At 54.8% G+C, this 18,747-nt stretch overlaps 1 protein-coding gene across 1 annotated transcript in view; it reads right to left on the bottom strand.

Moving 5' to 3' along the window:
- Window positions 1-18,747, bottom strand: part of LOC119964392 (leucine-rich repeat-containing protein 75B-like) — a 185,763-nt gene that overhangs the window by 48,110 nt on the left and 118,906 nt on the right. Inside the window, exon 3 of the mRNA XM_038793801.1 lies at window positions 4,398-4,512. Coding sequence (XP_038649729.1) covers window positions 4,398-4,512 — 115 coding nt within the window. The remainder of the gene's footprint in view (window positions 1-4,397; window positions 4,513-18,747) is intronic.

The raw sequence follows: 18,747 nt of genomic DNA, 5'->3' as shown, positions 1-18,747 counted from the left end.
GGGTGTGGGAGACACTGGCACTGTGGGAATGGGGGATACTGGCATTGTGGGTGTGGGAGACGCTGGCACTGTGGGTGTGGGAGTCACTGGCATTGTGGGAGTGGGAGACACTGGCATTGTGGGTGTGGGAGATGCTGGCACTGTGGGAGTGGGAGACACTGGCACTGTGGGAGTGGGAGACGCTGGCATTGTGGGAGTGGGAGATGCTGGCATTGTGGGAGTGGGAGACACTGGCACTGTGGGAATGGGGGATACTGGCATTGTGGGTGTGGGAGACGCTGGCACTGTGGGTGTGGGAGACACTGGCACTGTGGGAGTGGGAGACGCTGGCAGTGTGGGAGTGGGAGACGCTGGCAGTGTGGGTGTGGGAGATGCTGGCATTGTGGGAATGGGGATACTGGCATTGTGGGAGTGGGAGATACTGGCATTGTGGGTGTGGGAAACGCTGGCAGTGTGGGAGTGGGAGACGCTGACACTGTGAGTGTGGGAGATGCTGGCATTGTGGGAGTGGGAGATGCTGGCACTGTGGGAGTGGGAGATGCTGGCACTGTGGGAGTGGGAGTCACTGGCATTGTGGGAGTGGGAGACTCTGGCACTGTGGGAGTGGGAGACTCTGGCACTGTGGGAGTGGGAGATGCTGGCATTGTGGGTGTGGGAGATACTGGCATTGTGGGAGTGGGAGATGCTGGCATTGTGGGAGTGGGAGTCACTGGCACTGTGGGAGTGGGAGATGCTGGCATTGTGGGAGTGGGAGATGCTGGCACTGTGGGAGTGGGAGTCACTGGCATTGTGGGAGTGGGAGATGCTGGCACTGTGGGAGTGGGAGATGCTGGCATTGTGGGAGTGGGAGACACTGGCACTGTGGGAGTGGGAGATGCTGGCACTGTGGGAGTGGGAGTCACTGGCATTGTGGGAGTGGGAGTCACTGGCATTGTGGGAGTGGGAGATGCTGGCATTGTGGGTGTGGGAGATACTGGCATTGTGGGAGTGGGAGATGCTGGCATTGTGGGAGTGGGAGTCACTGGCACTGTGGGAGTGGGAGATGCTGGCATTGTGGGTGTGGGAGATGCTGGCACTGTGGGAGTGGGAGTCACTGGCATTGTGGGAGTGGGAGATGCTGGCACTGTGGGAGTGGGAGATGCTGGCATTGTGGGAGTGGGAGACACTGGCACTGTGGGAGTGGGAGATGCTGGCACTGTGGGAGTGGGAGTCACTGGCATTGTGGGTGTGGGAGCTACTGGCACTGTGGGAGTGGGAGATGCTGGCATTGTGGGTGTGGGGGATGCTGGCATTGTGAGTGTGGGAGACGCTGACACTGTGGGAGTGGGAGACGCTGGCACTGTGGGAGTGGGAGACACTGGCACTGTGGGTGTGGGAGTCACTGGCACTGTGGGAGTGGGAGATGCTGGCATTGTGGGAGTGGGAGATGCTGGCAGTGTGGAAGTGGGAGACGCTGGCACTGTGGGAGTGGGAGGTGCTGGCATTGTGGGAGTGGGAGATGCCGGCAGTGTGGGAGTGGGAGACGCTGGCACTGTGGGAGTGGGAGATGCTGGCATTGTGGGAGTGGGAGATGCTGGCAGTGTGGAAGTGGGAGACGCTGGCACTGTGGGAGTGGGAGGTGCTGGCATTGTGGGAGTGGGAGATGCCGGCAGTGTGGGAGTGGGAGACGCTGGCACTGTGGGAGTGGGAGACGCTGGCATTGTGGGTGTGGGAGCTACTGGCAGTGTGGGAGTGGGAGATGCTGGCACTGTGGGAGTGGGAGACACTGGCACTGTGGGTGTGGGAGTCACTGGCACTGTGGGAGTGGGAGATGCTGGCATTGTGGGAGTGGGAGATGCTGGCAGTGTGGAAGTGGGAATCACTGGCATTGTGGGAGTGGGAGATGCTGGCATTGTGGGAGTGGGAGACACTGGCATTGTGGAAGTGGGAGTTACTGGCAGTGTTTGAGTGGGAGACGCTGGCACTGTGGGAGTGGGAGATGCTGGCATTGTGGGTGTGGGGAATGCTGGCAGTGTGGGAGTGGGAGATGCTGGCACTGTGGGAGTGGGAGATACTGGCACTGTGGGAGTGGGAGATGCTGGCATTGTGGGAGTGGGAGATGCTGGCACTGTGGGAGTGGGAGATACTGGCACTGTGGGAGTGGGAGATGCTGGCATTGTGGGAGTGGGAGATGCTGGCATTGTGAGAGTGGGAGATGCTGGCATTGTGGGAGTGGGAGATGCTGGCACTGTGAGTGTGGGAGTTGCTGGCATTGTGGGAGTGGGAGACGCTGGCATTGTGGGTGTGGGAGCTACTGGCATTGTGGGAGTGGGGATACTGGCATTGTGGGTTTGGGAGTTGCTGGCACTGTGGGAGTGGGAGACGCTGGCATTGTGGGTGTGGGAGTTACTGGCAGTGTGGGAGTGGGAGATGCTGGCATTGTGGGATTGGGAGATGCTGGCATTGTGGGAGTGGGAGATGCTGGCATTGTGGGTGTGGGAGTCACTGGCACTGTGGGAGTGGGAGACACTGACATTGAGGGAGTGGGAGACGCTGGCATTGTGGGAGTGGGAGATGCTGGCATTGTGGGAGTGGGAGTCACTGGCACTGTGGGAGTGGGAGATGCTGGCACTGTGGGAGTGGGAGTCACTGGCATTGTGGGTGTGGGAGTCACTGGCATTGTGGGTGTGGGAGTTACTGGCACTGTGGGAGTGGGAGACGCTGGCATTGTGGGTGTGGGAGACACTGACATTGAGGGAGTGGGGAGACGCTGGCATTGTGGGAGTGGGAGATGCTGGCATTGTGGGAGTGGGAGACACTGACATTGAGTGAGTGGGGGATACTAGCACTGTGGGAGTGGGAGACGCTGGCATTGAGGGAGTGGGGGATACTAGCACTGTGGGAATGGGCGTCACTGGCAGTGTGGGAGTGGGAGACGCTGGCATTGTGGGAGTGGGAGATGCTGGCACTGTGGGAGTGGGAGACTGGCATTGTGGGAGTGGGAGATGCTGGCACTGTGGGAGTGGGAGACGCTGGCAGTGTGGGAGTGGGAGATGCTGGCACCGTGGGAGTGGGAGATGCTGGCATTGTGGGAGTGGGAGACTGGCATTGTGGGAGTGGGAGATGCTGGCACTGTGGGAGTGGGAGACTGGCATTGTGGGAGTGGGAGATGCTGGCACTGTGGGAGTGGGAGGTGCTGGCATTGTGGGAGTGGGAGATGCTGGCACTGTGGGAGTGGGAGACGCTGGCAGTGTGGGAGTGGGAGATGCTGGCATTGTGGGAGTGGGAGATGCTGGCACCGTGGGAGTGGGAGATGCTGGCATTGTGAAGATCGAGGCATCATCACTTTAGGGAGCAAGGCACAGTGAGGAGTATGGCACTGGCATCTTGCCAACTCACAAAATTATCCTTTTTTTAGCACTACATTTGTGACTTTGAGGTTGGCACTCATACTTCTTGCAGTTCCCAAGTCTCAGTATTCCTGATATAATGTGATTAACTATAGTGGGTATTGTGACCACAGAGGAGTCCAGACAAGAGGTGTACAGAAATTGGTCATTTAGTGTCTAAGTAACTATTTATAAATTGTACACAGGTTCTAGTCTCTGTTCAGCTCCTACTCAGGCCGAGCTTTTATACATAGTCCCTATTGCTCCGTTGATGGGGTACCTGCCCCTCAGCAGTCTCTTGCGGGTTATAACAGTGGGGCTACGGGATTACAGGGATAGGGCAGCGTAGTACGCATAGGTGGGGTGCTCTTTCAAAGAGTTGATGAGGACTTGATGGGCTGATTGGCCTCCTTCTGGACTGTATGGATTCCTTGGACAGTTTCTCATGTTAAATGTGCCTGTGTTGCTAGAGTTGGCATATGTATTTGATCACAGTATTGCCCATGGAGGATCGAAGTGTGAATTTTACACAGGAGTCAATAATGTTATTGTTCAATGAAACATGGTCACGACGGATTTCACCCTTGATTCCACCGTTCTAATACCCTTTGTGAAAACAACTGCCCCTTTTTATTCCTGACCCACATTCTAAATTCATCTGTCCTGGGATCTGCACCCTCCAACACAAGAATTATTTAATTGCATCAATTTTATCAACTGCTCTCGGAATTTCACCACTTTAATCATTCATGTTAAAGAGGCATAGGTTTCTCAGCTAAACAAATCCAACTTCCTCGAGCTTGTCCCGAAACTTCATTTCCTGAGATCGGATTATACACATCTCTTGCTTCTCGGGGTAATAATGTTCTGACTGTGTTTAAAAATCTACTTCCTGATTTGGTCTGGCTGAACAGTATGAGAAACGCTTCCAGTTAGCCAGACAGGCGGAGACCATTGTTTCTGAGGAGGACAGGGAGCCAGAGTCAAATATCTCCAACATGATGTCTTTCAGTGACCACTGATACTCACCAGGCCTGTGACTTCTGCCTGGGCATCGCCTGTCTGTGCAACTTGGAGTGTGGGGTCAGGTGATAGATGAGCTGTCGACAAAGCTTTTCAGAAGACTTCAAGGGCTCCAATTCCTGAAACAAGTGAACAGCAATTAAACCTTGAGCCTAACCTGGTTCCGTGTACAGTCCACTCCACTAATAAAACACACTCTGTCCCTTCCGATAATGATAAATACAAGAGTGAAGCAACTGAGCCCACACAATTCATCACAAATCATTAAAAGCTAATGGACATGGGGTAGCACGGTGGTACAGTGGTTCGCACTGGGGCCTCAAGACGCTGCGGACCTGGGTTCAATCCCTGCTCCTGGTCACTATCCGTGTGGAGTTTGCACATTCTCCCCGTGTTTGCGTGGGTCTCACCCCCACAACCCAAAGATGTGCAGGGTAGGCGGATTGGCCACGCTAAATTGTCCCTTAATTGGGAAAAAACTCTAAATTTAAACAAAAGCTAATGGACAGACAAGAGGAATTCAGAAATGAGAATGGAAAGTTGATCTTTTTTCTTGAAGGGGCTGGAATATAAAGAATAGTCACAGTTGCATAGAGCCTCAATCAAATCCCATTCTGTTGTGAGTGCTGCACCTTAGAAAGGATATATATTGGCCATAGAATCCCTACAGTGCAAAAGGAGGCCATTTGGCCCATCGTGACTGCACTGACCCTCCGAAAGAGCACCCGACCAAGGCCCACTCCCCCATCCTGTCCCCGTAACGCGCATTGATTATGGCAAATCCACTTAACCTGTGGATAGTAAGGGGCCAGTTAGCATGGCCTGTCACCTAAACTCCACGGGCGAGATTCTCCGCAAATGACCCATGGCAGCCTTCACGCCCACTTCCGGGGCCGATTCTCCAGGCGGGGTAGGAGCGCGGCCCCGTGTGTCACGGCGGGCACCAATCGCGGGCCTATGCCCCCCTTGGCACGGCCGTGGTACTGCCATGCCAATCGGGCCCCCAGATGCCCCAAATGGGCATCTGCCGCCCGTTTCACGACGGCAGCAAGCAGGTGTGTTTGCTGCCGTGTTGAAACGGGGGTGAAGGCCCGGCCACTCGGCCCATCGGCCTTGGAGAACTGCCGGTCGCCGCAAAAAACGGCGAGCGGCGATTCGTGGCGTGGGTCGGACGTGGGGCTGGGGGGGGGGGGGGGGGGGGGGGGGAGAATAGCGGGAGGGCGCGAAAAATGTCAGGAGGCCCTCCCGCTATTCTCCCACCCGGCGTGGGGGGCGGAGAATCGCGCCCCACATCTTTGGACTGTGGGAAGAAACCAGAGCACCTGGAGGAACCCCACGCAGACACAGGGAGGGTGCAAACTCCACACAGACAGTGGCCCAAGGCCAGAATTGAACCCGGGTCCCTGGCATTGTGAGGCAGCAGTGCTAACCACTGTGCTGCCCTACAATACTTTCCCCATAGTAGCATCTAGGTGCCTCTTGAATGATTCCAGAGTACCAGCCTTCGCTCATGTGTTGGTTTCTCTTCATGGTGTCTGTCCTGACCCACTCTGTTGCTCGGCGACACATGGGTGAGATCACATTGAGCCCCTGTGATTGGTGGACATTACTGTTTGTTGTCCAATGATGGGCATGGAATTTCTGTTTAATGTTTGACTGGGCGTGGTGCTGTGTTTTAGACAAATCCTCTCCTCTCCCTGAGGGGTAGGATGGAGGGGCGTTTGTCCCAATTGCTTCGGACTCAAAGAACAAATAACAAAGAACAGTACAACACATAATTGGGCCCTGCTGCCCTCCAAGCCTACACCGACCATTTTCCCCGTCTATTCTAAAACCTTCTCCACTTCCAGGGTCCGTGTCCCTCTATTTCTATCCTATTCATGTATTTGTTAAGACGCCCCTTAAATGTCACTATCATACTTGCTCCTGCAACCCCCTCCAGCAACGAGTTTCAGGCACCCACTGTAAAAAGCTTCCCTCGTACATCTCTAAATTTTGCCCTTCACATTTTAAACCTATGCCCCCCCTAGTAATTGACTCTTCCCCCCTGGGAAAAAGCTTCTAACTATCCAGTCTGTCTATGCCCCTCATAATTTTTTAGACTTCTATCAGGTCACCCCTCAACCTCCTGTGAGTACAAACCACGTTTATCCAACCTCTCCTCATAGCTAACGCTCTCCATAACAGGCAACATCCTGGTAAACCTCTTACGTATCCTCGCCAAAGCCTCCAGATCCTCTGGTAGTGTGGTGGCCAGAATTGAATATTATATTCAAGTGTGGCCGAACTAAGGTTATATACAGCTGCAGCATGACTTGCCAATTTTTGTACTCAATGCCCTGGCCGATGAAGGCAAGTATGCCGTATGTCTTCTTGACTACCTTCTCCATCTGCGTTGCCACTTTCAGTGACCTGTGGACCTGTACACCTAGAGCCCTCTGCCTCCCAATACCAGGTCCAGTACGGCCCCTTCCCTATTTGGACTATATTGTTTCAAGAAGGCCTCCTGGATTCTCCTTACAAATTCTGTCCCATCGAAGCCCCAGCACTGAGTGAGTCAACTCGAACGTAACCTGATAGATCCATATTATTTTGAAAGTTATGAATACTGAACACATTGCCATCGGCCTCCTTCAATCCTAGAGTTGTGGTTCAACTCAGAATAGTATTAAAGATTAATATGTTCCATTCCACTCAGTCAGGGTTATTATAACTTTATTTTAAATAGTTGATTCTAAATGATCCACCTACCTGAAGTCAATGGAAGGGAAAATTAGGCAGGTGTTATCATAATGGCTAACCCCTATTTAGAATCAGAGAATGCCTAAAGTGCAGAAGGAAGCCATTTGGCCCATCAAGTCTGCATCAACCCTCCGAAAGAGCACCCCACCTAAGCTCACTCCACCACCCGATCCCCAAAATCCCTTAACCTAAATTACACTTAGGAGCAATTTAGCATGGCCAATCCACCTAACCCGTGGGAGGACATCGGAGCAGCCGGAGGAAACCCACGGAGTCACGGAGAGAATGTGCAAACTCCACACAGACAGTGACCCAAGGCTGGAATTGAACCCGGGTCCCTGCTGTGAGGCAGCAGTGCTAACCGCTGTGCCACCGTGCCGCCCCCTCACATTATCTCACATTGTTCTTGTTCATTACCCATTCAGGTTGAAGCAGGCAGGTTTTTGGAGCTTTCCCTCATAATGCCAGCCCTCTGATGCCAGGGATCAATCTCCTGGCATTACCCAGCACCACTTCTAGTGTGGGAATACTTCCCTGGGGCCTTGGTGATTAGATTGAAGACAATACTCCAAATACAGCCAGATCACAACACCATACAGCCTGAATGTGAGAGGCTCAGAGACATTCCATTGACAGCCCAATGTAGCTCAGCATGGTGTGATAGTTATTGGCTTTCCAAGAACAGGCTGTGGATGGTGTTGTCAGCTGGGATCTCTTTATGCCTCTTCCCTGGACACTGTACATTGCATTCTCCATGTTTAATTCAATGTGTGTTGAATGTCATGTACCACAGTTTGGCCCACTTTTAAACATTGCAAGGGCCTTACTGTAAAAATCAGACTTGCCTCCGCTGTTTAATATTACCTGTGAATTTTAACCAACCTGTTCTTGAGTTTCTGAATCTGGGTCATTTACCTACTTGTGTGAATCAAGACGTGCAAAGTAAAGTCATCATAGTTCCAGGTGACCATAGGCTGCTTTTCCCTTTGAGGGGGAAGAGCTGGCTGGTGACGATTTAACCCAAGGATCACCACACCTCAGGCGAGGGGCCAGGTTGAAAAGCGAGGTTTTCATGAATAACCTCAGCTGGTTTGGGAATTGAACCCGTGCTGATTGCATCGCTCTGCATCACAAACCAGCTGTGCAGCCAATTGAGCTAAACTGGCCCCCTTGTAGACATGTTCAGCTCGAGCACAAAGCCCTGGGACTACCTCTGCATGTTGCCCAACATAACTCTTCGATTGGATACTCACTGGATGCTCTCTCTCGTTACCAGGGTTCATCTCAGATACTCACCACCCAAACCTTTCAGGTGGAACATATGAAGTAGAGAAGGTTCCGGGTCAGTAGATGAAGTGGAGAAGGTTCCGGGTCAGTAGAAGAAGGAGAGAAGGTTCCTGATCAGTGGATAAAGGGGTGAAGGTTCTGGGTCATGGGTAAAGGAGGGAAAGTTCCGGGTCAGTGGATGAACGAGAGAAGGTTTCGTCAGAGGATGAAGAAGGGAAAGTTCCAGGCATTGGATGAAAGAGGGAAGGTTTCAGTTAATAGATGAAGGAGGAACAGTTTCAGTCAGTGGATGAAGGAGGGAAGGTTCCTGGTCAGTGGATGAAGGAGTGAAGGTTCTGGGTCATGGGTAAAGGTGGGTAAGTTCTGGGTCAGTGGCTAAAAGAGGGAAGGTTCCGGGTCAGTAGATGAAGGAGGGAAGGTTCCGGGTCAGTAGATGAAGGAGGGAAGGTTCCGGGTCAGTAGATGAAGGAGGGAAGGTTCCAGGTACGCGGATGAAGGAGGGAAGGTTCCAGGTCAGCGGATGAAGGAGGGACGGTTCCAGGTCAGTGGATGAAGGAGGGAAGGTTCTGGGTCAGTCGATGAAGGAGGGAAGGTTCTGGGTCAGTGGATGAAGGAGGGATGGTTCCGGGTCAGCGGATGAAGGAGGGAAGGTTCCGGGTCAGTGGATGAAGGAGGTAAGGTTCTGGGTCAGTGGATGAGGAGGGTAAGTTCCGGTCAGTAGATGAAGGAGGGAAGGTTATGGACCAGTGGATGAAGGAGGGACGGTTCTGGGTCAGTGGATGAAGGAGGGATGGTTCCGGGTCAGTGGATGAAGGAGGGAAGATTCTGGGCCAGTGGATGAAGGAGGGAAGGTTCCGGGTCAGTGGATGAAGGAGGGAAGGTTCTGGGTCAGTGGATGAAGGAGGGATGGTTCCGGATCAGCGGATGAAGGAGGTAAGGTTCTGGGTCAGCGGATGAGGAGGGTAAGTTCCGGTCAGTAGATGAAGGAGGGAAGGTTCTGGACCAGTGGATGAAGGAGGGAACGTTCTGGGTCAGTGGATGAAGGAGGGAAGGTTCTGGACCAGTGGATGAAGGAGGGAACGTTCTGGGTCAGTGGATGAAGGAGGGACGGTTCTGGGTCAGTGGATGAAGGAGGGATGGTTCCGGGTCAGTGGATGAAGGAGGGAAGATTCTGGGTCAGTCGATGAAGGAGGGAAGGTTCTGGGTCAGTGGATGAAGGAGGGATGGTTCCGGGTCAGCGGATGAAGGAGGGAAGGTTCCGGGTCAGTGGATGAAGGAGGGAAGGTTCCGGGTCAGTGGATGAAGGAGGTAAGGTTCTGGGTCAGTGGATGAGGAGGGTAAGTTCCGGTCAGTAGATGAAGGAGGGAAGGTTCCGGGTCAGTGGATGAAGGAGGGAAGGTTCTGGGTCAGTGGATGAAGGAGGGTAAGTTCCGGTCAGTAGATGAAGGAGGGAAGGTTCCGGGTCAGTGGATGAAGGAGGGAAGGTTCTGGGTCAGTGGATGAAGGAGGGAAGGTTCCGGGTCAGTGGATGAAGGAGGGAAGGTTCTAGGTCAGTCGATGAAGGAGGGAAGGTTCTGGGTCAGTGGATGAAGGAGGGACGGTTCTGGGTCAGTGGATGAAGGAGGGATGGTTCCGGGTCAGTGGATGAAGGAGGGAAGGTTCTGGGTCAGTGGATGAAGGAGGGAAGGTTCTGGGTCAGTGGATGAAGGAGGGATGGTTCCCGGTCAGTGGATGAAGGAGGGAAGGTTCTGGGTCAGTGGATGAAGGAGGGACGGTTCCGAGTCGGTGGATGAAGGAGGGAAGTTTCCGGGTCAGCGGATGAAGGAGGGAAGGTTCCGGGTCAGTGGATGAAGGAGGGACGGTTCCGGGTCAGTGGATGAGGAGTGTAAGTTCCGGTCAGTAGATGAAGGAGGGAAGGTTCTGGGTCAGTAGATGAAGGAGGGACGGTTCTGGGTCAGTGGATGAAGGAGGGAAGGTTCTGGACCAGTGGATGAAGGAGGGAAGGTTCCGGGCCAGTGGATGAAGGAGGGATGGTTCCAGGCCAGTGGATGAAGGAGGGACGGTTCTGGGTCAGTGGATGAAGGAGGGATGGTTCCGGGTCAGCGGATGAAGGAGGGAAGGTTCCGGGCCAGTGGATGAAGGAGGGACGGTTCTGGGCCAGTGGATGAAGGAGGGAAGGTTCCGGGTCAGTGGATGAAGGAGGGAAGGTTCCGGGTCAGTGGATGAAGGAGGGAACGTTCCGGTCAGTGGATGAAGGAGGGACGGTTCTGGGTCAGTGGATGAAGGAGGGAAGGTTCCGGGTCAGTGGATGAAGGAGGGAAGGTTCTGGGTCAGTGGATGAAGGAGGGAAGGTTCTTGGTTAGTAGATGAAGGAGGGAAGGTTCCGGGTCAGTGGATGAAGGAGGGAAGGTTCTGGTCAGTGGATGAAGGAGGGAAGGTTCTGGGTCAGTGGATGAAGGAGGGAAGGTTCCGGTCAGTGGATGAAGGAGGGAAGGTTCTGGGTCAGTGGATGAAGGAGGGAAAGTTCCGGTCAGTGGATGAAGGAGGGAAGGTTCCGGGTCAGTGGATGAAGGAGGGATGGTTCCGGGTCAGCGGATGAAGGAGGGAAGGTTCCGGGTCAGTGGATGAAGGAGGGAAGGTTCCGGGTCAGTGGATGAAGGAGGTAAGGTTCTGGGTCAGTGGATGAGGAGGGTAAGTTCCGGTCAGTAGATGAAGGGGGGAAGGTTCTGGGTCAGTCGATGAAGGAGGGAAGGTTCTGGGTCAGTGGATGAAGGAGGGACGGTTCTGGGTCAGTGGATGAAGGAGGGAAGATTCTGGGTCAGTGGATGAAGGAGAGAAGGTTCTGGGTCAGTGGATGAAGGAGGGATGGTTCCCGGTCAGTGGATGAAGGAGGGAAGGTTCTGGGTCAGTGGATGAAGGAGGGACGGTTCCGGGTCAGCGGATGAAGGAGGGAAGGTTCCGGGTCAGCGGATGAAGGAGGGAAGGTTCCGGGTCAGTGGATGAAGGAGGGACGGTTCCGGGTCAGTGGATGAGGAGGGTAAGTTCCGGTCAGCAGATGAAGGAGGGAAGGTTCTGGGTCAGTAGATGAAGGAGGGACGGTTCTGTGTCAGTGGATAAAGGAGGGAAGGTTCTGGACCAGTGGATGAAGGAGGGAAGGTTCCGGGTCAGTGGATGAAGGAGGGACGGTTCTGGGTCAGTGGATGAAGGAGGGACGGTTCTTGGTCAGTAGATGAAGGAGGGAAGGTTCCGGGCCAGTGGATGAAGGAGGGAAGGTTCTGGGTCAGTGGATGAAGGAGGGATGGTTCCGGGTCAGCGGATGAAGGAGGGAAGGTTCCGGGTCAGTGGATGAAGGAGGTAACGTCTGGGTCAGTGGATGAGGAGGGTAAGTTCCGGTCAGTAGATTAAGGAGGGAAGGTTCTGGACCAGTGGATGAAGGAGGGAAGGTTCTGGGTCAGTGGATGAAGGAGGGACGGTTCTGGGTCAGTGGATGAAGGAGGGATGGTTCCGGGTCAGTGGATGAAGGAGGGAAGATTCTGGGTCAGTCGATGAAGGAGGGAAGGTTCTGGGTCAGTGGATGAAGGAGGGATGGTTCCGGGTCAGCGGATGAAGGAGGTTAGGTTCCGGGTCAGTGGATGAAGGAGGGAAGGTTCCGGGTCAGTGGATGAAGGAGGTAAGGTTCTGGGTCAGTGGATGAGGAGGGTAAGTTCCGGTCATAAGATGAAGGAGGGAAGGTTCCGGGTCAGTGGATGAAGGAGGGAAGGTTCTGGGTCAGTCGATGAAGGAGGGAAGGTTCTGGGTCAGTGGATGAAGGAGGGACGGTTCTGGGTCAGTGGATGAAGGAGGGATGGTTCCGGGTCAGTGGATGAAGGAGGGAAGATTCTGGGTCAGTCGATGAAGGAGGGAAGGTTCTGGGTCAGTGGATGAAGGAGGGATGGTTCCGGGTCAGCGGATGAAGGAGGTTAGGTTCCGGGTCAGTGGATGAAGGAGGGAAGGTTCCGGGTCAGTGGATGAAGGAGGGAAGGTTCTGGGTCAGTGGATGAAGGAGGGATGGTTCCGGGTCAGTGGATGAAGGAGGGAAGGTTCTGGGTCAGTGGATGAAGGAGGGAAGGTTCTGGGTCAGTGGATGAAGGAGGGATGGTTCCCGGTCAGTGGATGAAGGAGGAAAGGTTCTGGGTCAGCGGATGAAGGAGGGAAGGTTCCGGGTCAGTGGATGAAGGAGGGACGGTTTCGGGTCAGTGGATGAGGAGGGTAAGTTCCGGTCAGTAGATGAAGGAGGGAAGGTTCTGGGTCAGTAGATGAAGGAGGGACGGTTCTGGGTCAGTGGATGAAGGAGGGATGGTTCCGGGTCAGTGGATGAAGGAGGGAAGGTTCTGGGTCAGTGGATGAAGGAGGGAAGGTTCTGGGTCAGTGGATGAAGGAGGGAAGGTTCCGGTCAGTGGATGAAGGAGGGAAGGTTCCGGGCCAGTGGATGAAGGAGGGATGGTTCCAGGCCAGTGGATGAAGGAGGGACGGTTCTGGGTCAGTGGATGAAGGAGGGACGGTTCTGGGCCAGTGGATGAAGGAGGGAAGGTTCCGGGTCAGTGGATGAAGGAGGGAAGGTTCCGGGTCAGTGGATGAAGGAGGGAACGTTCCGGTCAGTGGATGAAGGAGGGACGGTTCTGGGTCAGTGGATGAAGGAGGGAAGGTTCTGGGTCAGTGGATGAAGGAGGGAAGGTTCTGGGTCAGTGGATGAAGGAGGGAAGGTTCTTGGTTAGTAGATGAAGGAGGGATGGTTCCGGGTCAGTGGATGAAGGAGGGAAGGTTCTGGTCAGTGGATGAAGGAGGGAAGGTTCTGGGTCAGTGGATGAAGGAGAGAAGGTTCCGGTCAGTGGATGAAGGAGGGAAGGTTCTTGGTCAGTGGATGAAGGAGGGAAGGTTCTGGGTCAGTGGATGAAGGAGGGAAGGTTCTGGGTCAGTGGATGAAGGAGGGAAGGTTCCGGGTCAGTGGATGAAGGAGGGAAGGTTCTGGGTCAGTGGATGAAGGAGGGAAGGTTCCGGTTAGTAGATGAAGGAGGGAAGGTTCCGGGTCAGTGGATGAAGGAGGGAAGGTTCCGGTCAGTGGATGAAGGAGGGAAGGTTCTGGGTCAGTGGATGAAGGAGGGAAGGTTCCCGTCAGTGGATGAAGGAGGGAAGATTCTGGGCCAGTGGATGAAGGAGGGAAGGTTCTGGGTCAGTGGATGAAGGAGGGACGGTTCCGGGTCAGTGGATGAAGGAGGGAAAGTTCTGGGTCAGTGGATGAAGGAGGGAAGGTTCCGGGTCAGTGGATGAAGGAGGGACGGTTCCGGGTCAGTGGATGAAGGAGGGAAGGTTCTGGGTCAGTGGATTAAGGAGGGAAGGTTCTGGGTCAGTGGATGAAGGAGGGAAGGTTCTTGGTCAGTGGATGAAGGAGGGACGGTTCTTGGTCAGTGGATGAAGGAGGGAAGGTTCTTGGTCAGTGGATGAAGGAGGGAAGGTTCTGGGTCAGTGGATGAAGGAGGGACGGTTCTGGGTCAGTGGATGAAGGAGGGAAGGTTCTTGGTCAGTGGATGAAGGAGGGAAGGTTCTGGGTCAGTGGATGAAGGAGGGAAGGTTCTTGGTCTGTAGATGAAGGAGGGAAGGTTCTGGATCAGTGAATGAAGGAGGGAAGGTTCTGGACCAGTGGATGAAGGAGGGAAGGTTCCGGGTCAGTGGATGAAGGAGGGACGGTTCTGGGTCAGTAGATGAAGGAGGGATGGTTCCGGGTCAGCGGATGAAGGAGGGAAGGTTCCGGGCCAGTGGATGAAGGAGGGAAGGTTCCGGGTCAGTGGATGAAGGAGGGAAGGTTCTGGGTCAGTGGATGAAGGAGGGATGGTTCCGGGTCAGCGGATGAAGGAGGGAAGGTTCCGGGTCAGTGGATGAAGGAGGTAAGGTTCTGGGTCAGTGGATGAGGAGGGTAAGTTCCGGTCAGTAGATGAAGGAGGGAAGGTTCTGGACCAGTGGATGAAGGAGGGAAGGTTCTGGGTCAGTGGATGAAGGAGGGAAGGTTCCGGTCAGTGGATGAAGGAGGGAAGGTTCTGGACCAGTGGATGAAGGAGGGAAGGTTCTGGGTCAGTGGATGAAGGAGGGACGGTTCTGGGTCAGTGGATGAAGGAGGGATGGTTCCGGGTCAGTGGATGAAGGAGGGAAGGTTCTGGGTCAGTGGATGAAGGAGGGAAGGTTCTGGGTCAGTGGATGAAGGAGGGATGGTTCCCGGTCAGTGGATGAAGGAGGGAAGGTTCTGGGTCAGTGGATGAAGGAGGGACGGTTCCGGGTCGGTGGATGAAGGAGGGAAGGTTCCGGGTCAGCGGATGAAGGAGGGAAGGTTCCGGGCCAGTGGATGAAGGAGGGAAGGTTCCGGGTCAGTGGATGAAGGAGGGAAGGTTCTGGGTCAGTGGATGAAGGAGGGATGGTTCCGGGTCAGCGGATGAAGGAGGGAAGGTTCCGGGTCAGTGGATGAAGGAGGTAAGGTTCTGGGTCAGTGGATGAGGAGGGTAAGTTCCGGTCAGTAGATGAAGGAGGGAAGGTTCTGGACCAGTGGATGAAGGAGGGAAGGTTCTGGGTCAGTGGATGAAGGAGGGAAGGTTCCGGTCAGTGGATGAAGGAGGGAAGGTTCTGGACCAGAGGATGAAGGAGGGAAGGTTCTGGGTCAGTGGATGAAGGAGGGACGGTTCTGGGTCAGTGGATGAAGGAGGGATGGTTCCGGGTCAGTGGATGAAGGAGGGAAGGTTCTGGGTCAGTGGATGAAGGAGGGAAGGTTCTGGGTCAGTGGATGAAGGAGGGATGGTTCCCGGTCAGTGGATGAAGGAGGGAAGGTTCTGGGTCAGTGGATGAAGGAGGGACGGTTCCGGGTCAGTGGATGAAGGAGGGAAGGTTCCGGGTCAGCGGATGAAGGAGGGAAGGTTCCGGGTCAGTGGATGAAGGAGGGACGGTTTCGGGTCAGTGGATGAGGAGGGTAAGTTCCGGTCAGTAGATGAAGGAGGGAAGGTTCTGGGTCAGTAGATGAAGGAGGGACGGTTCTGGGTCAGTGGATGAAGGAGGGAAGGTTCTGGACCAGTGGATGAAGGAGGGAAGGTTCCGGGCCAGTGGATGAAGGAGGGATGGTTCCAGGCCAGTGGATGAAGGAGGGACGGTTCTGGGTCAGTGGATGAAGGAGGGTAAGTTCCGGTCAGCAGATGAAGGAGGGAAGGTTCTGGGTCAGTAGATGAAGGAGGGACGGTTCTGTGTCAGTGGATAAAGGAGGGAAGGTTCTGGACCAGTGGATGAAGGAGGGAAGGTTCCGGGTCAGTGGATGAAGGAGGGACGGTTCTGGGTCAGTGGATGAAGGAGGGACGGTTCTTGGTCAGTAGATGAAGGAGGGAAGGTTCCGGGCCAGTGGATGAAGGAGGGAAGGTTCTGGGTCAGTGGATGAAGGAGGGATGGTTCCGGGTCAGCGGATGAAGGAGGGAAGGTTCCGGGTCAGTGGATGAAGGAGGTAACGTCTGGGTCAGTGGATGAGGAGGGTAAGTTCCGGTCAGTAGATTAAGGAGGGAAGGTTCTGGACCAGTGGATGAAGGAGGGAAGGTTCTGGGTCAGTGGATGAAGGAGGGACGGTTCTGGGTCATTGGATGAAGGAGGGATGGTTCCGGGTCAGTGGATGAAGGAGGGAAGATTCTGGGTCAGTCGATGAAGGAGGGAAGGTTCTGGGTCAGTGGATGAAGGAGGGATGGTTCCGGGTCAGCGGATGAAGGAGGTTAGGTTCCGGGTCAGTGGATGAAGGAGGGAAGGTTCCGGGTCAGTGGATGAAGGAGGTAAGGTTCTGGGTCAGTGGATGAGGAGGGTAAGTTCCGGTCATAAGATGAAGGAGGGAAGGTTCCGGGTCAGTGGATGAAGGAGGGAAGGTTCTGGGTCAGTCGATGAAGGAGGGAAGGTTCTGGGTCAGTGGATGAAGGAGGGACGGTTCTGGGTCAGTGGATGAAGGAGGGATGGTTCCGGGTCAGTGGATGAAGGAGGGAAGATTCTGGGTCAGTCGATGAAGGAGGGAAGGTTCTGGGTCAGTGGATGAAGGAGGGATGGTTCCGGGTCAGCGGATGAAGGAGGTTAGGTTCCGGGTCAGTGGATGAAGGAGGGAAGGTTCCGGGTCAGTGGATGAAGGAGGTAAGGTTCTGGGTCAGTGGATGAAGGAGGGATGGTTCCGGGTCAGTGGATGAAGGAGGGAAGGTTCTGGGTCAGTGGATGAAGGAGGGAAGGTTCTGGGTCAGTGGATGAAGGAGGGATGGTTCCCGGTCAGTGGATGAAGGAGGAAAGGTTCTGGGTCAGCGGATGAAGGAGGGAAGGTTCCGGGTCAGTGGATGAAGGAGGGACGGTTTCGGGTCAGTGGATGAGGAGGGTAAGTTCCGGTCAGTAGATGAAGGAGGGAAGGTTCTGGGTCAGTAGATGAAGGAGGGACGGTTCTGGGTCAGTGGATGAAGGAGGGATGGTTCCGGGTCAGTGGATGAAGGAGGGAAGGTTCTGGGTCAGTGGATGAAGGAGGGAAGGTTCTGGGTCAGTGGATGAAGGAGGGAAGGTTCCGGTCAGTGGATGAAGGAGGGAAGGTTCCGGGCCAGTGGATGAAGGAGGGATGGTTCCAGGCCAGTGGATGAAGGAGGGACGGTTCTGGGTCAGTGGATGAAGGAGGGACGGTTCTGGGCCAGTGGATGAAGGAGGGAAGGTTCCGGGTCAGTGGATGAAGGAGGGAAGGTTCCGGGTCAGTGGATGAAGGAGGGAACGTTCCGGTCAGTGGATGAAGGAGGGACGGTTCTGGGTCAGTGGATGAAGGAGGGTAGGTTCTGGGTCAGTGGATGAAGGAGGGAAGGTTCTGGGTCAGTGGATGAAGGAGGGAAGGTTCTTGGTTAGTAGATGAAGGAGGGAAGGTTCCGGGTCAGTGGATGAAGGAGGGAAGGTTCTGGTCAGTGGATGAAGGAGGGAAGGTTCTGGGTCAGTGGATGAAGGAGGGAAGGTTCCGGTCAGTGGATGAAGGAGGGAAGGTTCTGGGTCAGTGGATGAAGGAGGGAAGGTTCTGGGTCAGTGGATGAAGGAGGGAAGGTTCTGGGTCAGTGGATGAAGGAGGGAAGGTTCCGGGTCAGTGGATGAAGGAGGGAAGGTTCTGGGTCAGTGGATGAAGGAGGGAAGGTTCCGGTTAGTAGATGAAGGAGGGAAGGTTCCGGGTCAGTGGATGAAGGAGGGAAGGTTCCGGTCAGTGGATGAAGGAGGGAAGGTTCTGGGTCAGTGGATGAAGGAGGGAAGGTTCCCGTCAGTGGATGAAGGAGGGAAGATTCTGGGCCAGTGGATGAAGGAGGGAAGGTTCTGGGTCAGTGGATGAAGGAGGGACGGTTCCGGGTCAGTGGATGAAGGAGGGAAAGTTCTGGGTCAGTGGATGAAGGAGGGAAGGTTCCGGGTCAGTGGATGAAGGAGGGACGGTTCCGGGTCAGTGGATGAAGGAGGGAAGGTTCTGGGTCAGTGGATGAAGGAGGGAAGGTTCTGGGTCAGTGGATGAAGGAGGGAAGGTTCTTGGTCAGTGGATGAAGGAGGGACGGTTCTTGGTCAGTGGATGAAGGAGGGAAGGTTCCCGTCAGTGGATGAAGGAGGGAAGGTTCTGGGTCAGTGGATGAAGGAGGGACGGTTCTGGGTCAGTGGATGAAGGAGGGAAGGTTCTTGGTCAGTGGATGAAGGAGGGAAGGTTCTGGGTCAGTGGATGAAGGAGGGAAGGTTCTTGGTCTGTAGATGAAGGAGGGAAGGTTCTGGATCAGTGAATGAAGGAGGGAAGGTTCTGGACCAGTGGATGAAGGAGGGAAGGTTCCGGGTCAGTGGATGAAGGAGGGACGGTTCTGGGTCAGTAGATGAAGGAGGGATGGTTCCGGGTCAGCGGATGAAGGAGGGAAGGTTCCGGGTCAGTGGATGAAGGAGGGACGGTTTCGGGTCAGTGGATGAGGAGGGTAAGTTCCGGTCAGTAGATGAAGGAGGGAAGGTTCTGGGTCAGTAGATGAAGGAGGGACGGTTCTGGGTCAGTGGATGAAGGAGGGAAGGTTCTGGACCAGTGGATGAAGGAGGGAAGGTTCCGGGCCAGTGGATGAAGGAGGGATGGTTCCAGGCCAGTGGATGAAGGAGGGACGGTTCTGGGTCAGTGGATGAAGGAGGGTAAGTTCCGGTCAGCAGATGAAGGAGGGAAGGTTCTGGGTCAGTAGATGAAGGAGGGACGGTTCTGTGTCAGTGGATGAAGGAGGGAAGGTTCTGGACCAGTGGATGAAGGAGGGAAGGTTCCGGGTCAGTGGATGAA

The sequence above is a fragment of the Scyliorhinus canicula genome, chromosome 1 (genome assembly GCF_902713615.1).
Source record: "Scyliorhinus canicula chromosome 1, sScyCan1.1, whole genome shotgun sequence".
Taxonomy (NCBI): Eukaryota; Metazoa; Chordata; class Chondrichthyes; order Carcharhiniformes; family Scyliorhinidae; genus Scyliorhinus; species Scyliorhinus canicula.
Note: the sequence above shows the minus strand (reverse complement) of the source record. Positions and strands in the feature narration are given on the sequence as shown.